The sequence below is a fragment of the Tenrec ecaudatus genome, chromosome 1, assembly GCF_050624435.1.
Source record: "Tenrec ecaudatus isolate mTenEca1 chromosome 1, mTenEca1.hap1, whole genome shotgun sequence".
Taxonomy (NCBI): Eukaryota; Metazoa; Chordata; class Mammalia; order Afrosoricida; family Tenrecidae; genus Tenrec; species Tenrec ecaudatus.
In genome coordinates, this window is record NC_134530.1 from 14,026,538 (window position 1) to 14,029,483 (window position 2,946).

The following is a 2,946-nucleotide window of genomic DNA, read 5'->3' on the forward strand; positions in this document are numbered from 1 at the left end:
TGGTGTGTTTGAACCCCCAAGCAACCCAACACCTAAGCCACAGTGCTACAATGGTGCTTATTTTGTATTTATTCCTTTGGGATTCCAAGGCTGTATATTTTTACAGGAGCAAAAAGCTTCTTATTTCTCTTCCAGAGTGGCTGGAATTTCAAAGTGTAGAACTTAGTAGTCCACCATGTAATACACTCCTCGAGCTGAGCTCCGAAACTTTTAAAAGCCCTTTATTTCTCCGTTGGCAGATAAGTGTGTGAGGGAGAGTCAAAGACACTGGGGGACAAAAGACCTTCCCTGTCTTTTCTCCGGTGTAACCACTTGCAAAGCTCACGGAGGGCACACTTTTGTTCCTGTTTTTATTCTATATAGGTTTTCCAGTGTTGGGCTCTGGCAGGGCAAAACATTTGGACATTGCAAGCTTTCTCTAGCCGTCTGAACAGTGGTAGAATTGCCAGGAACCCTGTACATGTGAGCCTGTAATACAGTCCAGATGCCACATTCCATACCTTTTCCTCGGCAAACAGGCTGCCCATCTAAATTCCTCCTCTGTAGCCAGTGACAGACAGAAGGCTAAATTTCTCCAAAAGACACTCTGTCTACATCCCAGCAATAACTGGAATTTTATATCACTGTTGGTACATAAAACCTTACAGCAATTTCTGTAGATGGTTAGTCTCTTATAAAGGTAAACATACACCTACCCTATAACCCAGCAATCCCACTCAAAGATCTGTGGGAGGAAAAAAAGGAAGCTTTATGCTTGAAAGTGTACTGTTTTATTCAGAAAACACAGCATTTTTCTAAGAGATAATACACAAACCAAGAAAAAGTTACATACAATGGAATATTGCATAGCAATATAAACTATCAATAGATTCATCAATAGGAATCAATCTGAAATTCAAGACACTAAATGAAACAAACCAGGATCTAAAAATTACCAAACAAATGAGTTTGATAGGGACTCTTGGTGAGAGGAAGGCTCGAGTAAAAAGGGCCAGCCTTAGGGATGCTTCTGGAGGGAAAAGGAGAGCTGCCGTGTAGTTTCCTTTTGGTACAACTTATATACAATGATGCAGTGGTCAATACAAAACAGACACTAATGTCTATCTCAAGATGGAATTGTTCTTATTAAAATTAAAAAATTAGTAAGCAATGGCCAAGGAAAAGTTGCTAATTAGGGAGAATAAAAATGACTAATGGGATCACTCTTTCACCTTTAGGAGAACCACTGTGAATATTTTCGCTTTCTCTGGGAGATTATTAGTCTGTTGTACAAGAGGGCTTCAAAAAATATATGGGAATATGCCATTCTCTTTTAATTCAACTTGTCCATGTATATTTCCCCCCAAACTATTGTTTCTTTCCAGTGTACTCTCTCATGTCATCAAGCAGCTGTGAGGAAACTGAAGAATTGTCTTCATTCTCTGCATACACAGTTCCTCTTTCACGGTGTGTTCTTTTGTGCTTCGTGAGGGATGAGGAGCTACTAAAGCCTTTCCAACATTTCTCACATGCATAAGGCTTCTCCCCACTGTGAGATCTTATATGGGCAGTGAGGTGTGAAGTTTGATTAAACGCTTTCCCACATTCTTTACATACATAAGGCCTCTCCCCATTGTGAGTTCTAACATGTCTTAGGAGATTTGAAGAAGAAGAAAAGGCTTTCCCACATTCCTTACATTGATAAGGGCACTTTTTACTATGCATTCTTATATGATCAGTGAGGTGTGAAGACTGACTAAAGGCTTTCCCACATTCTCTACATACATAAGGCCTCTCTCCACTATGTGTTCTTACATGTCTTGTGAGATTTGAGGAAGAAGAAAAGGCTTTCCCACAGTCTTTACATTCATAAGGACCCCTTGCACTGTGCCTTCGTATGTGATCAGTGAGGTATGAAGACTGACTGAAGGCCTTCCCACATTCTTTACATTCATAAAGTATCTTCATACTGTGATGTAAATGTTTAGTGTTCTCTGAGAAATAACAAAAGCCTTTCTCAGATTCCTTACATTCATAAAGTCTCTCTCCACTCTGAGTTTTTCTATGTTTAGAAAGGTTTGAGACATAAAGAAAGGTTTTTCCACATTCTGTATGTTCATAAAGTTCCTCTCCACTGGGTGGTCTTATATGGTTAGTGAAGTATAAGGAATGCCTACAAATTTTGCTACATTCTTTACATTTATAAGGCCTCTCCTCATCATTACTTTTTATAAGTTTAGCAAAATCTGAGGGACAAGGAAAGGGTTTTTCACATTCCTTAAATTCATATTGCCTCTCTCCACTGTAAGTGCTTATAATTTTAGGGAAGGGAGATGAAAAACCACGGGGTTTCCCATCATCTTTACATTTATACAGTTTGTTTGCAGTAAGAGTTGTTACAGGTATTAGGTAAGAGGGAGAAGTGCAGTTTCCTCCACATTTCTCATCTCCAATGTGAGATGTGATATGACACTTAAATGATGAATGATTCATGAAGGCTTCTTCACACTCATGGTATTCGGAAGGGTTTGCTCCAGGAGGCATACTTCTGTGTCTAATATGATTTGTAATCCAGCTGAAAGTGCTTCCAGATTGATTACCTCCATTACTTTTCTTTACTTTAACTTCTTTACTTTCTTGGAGAGTTTCTATATTATATCTTCTGTTAAAAACAGGCAGCATTTTGTTAGAATTAAAAATATTATCACTTCATAATTAGAGAAAACAATGAATGTGTATTTTCTGTCCCAAGTTGTCTCATTTTGCATAACTTGTATCATTTCCCAGAAGATGGTACCACTACTATCATGCTTTTTCTAAATAGTGTGTTTTCTAATAATGGTATACAAGTGAGACATGTTTCAAATTCTTAATATCTCACTCACATTTATGAAAAACTGTGCTGTGAAAAATGACATAAACACAATTTTAGAGAGCTAGTTTATACACACACACACACACAAATGT

The 2,946-nt window shown here is 38.0% G+C and overlaps 1 protein-coding gene across 1 annotated transcript; it reads right to left on the reverse strand.

Annotated features, from left to right (window-relative positions):
* Window positions 1-907: 907 nt before the first annotated feature.
* On the reverse strand, window positions 908-2,602 carry LOC142445742 (uncharacterized). Its single transcript, XM_075547670.1, has one exon. It carries the CDS (start codon window positions 2,521-2,523, stop codon window positions 1,348-1,350), a length of 1,176 nt encoding a protein of 391 aa, XP_075403785.1. The 5' UTR covers window positions 2,524-2,602; the 3' UTR covers window positions 908-1,347.
* Window positions 2,603-2,946: the final 344 nt, after the last annotated feature.

What these genes read in the sequence shown, in the direction of transcription:
- LOC142445742 (XM_075547670.1), bottom strand. Translation starts at nt 2,523, where the DNA reads ATGCCTCCTGGAGCAAACCCTTCCGAATACCATGAGTGTGAAGAAGCC.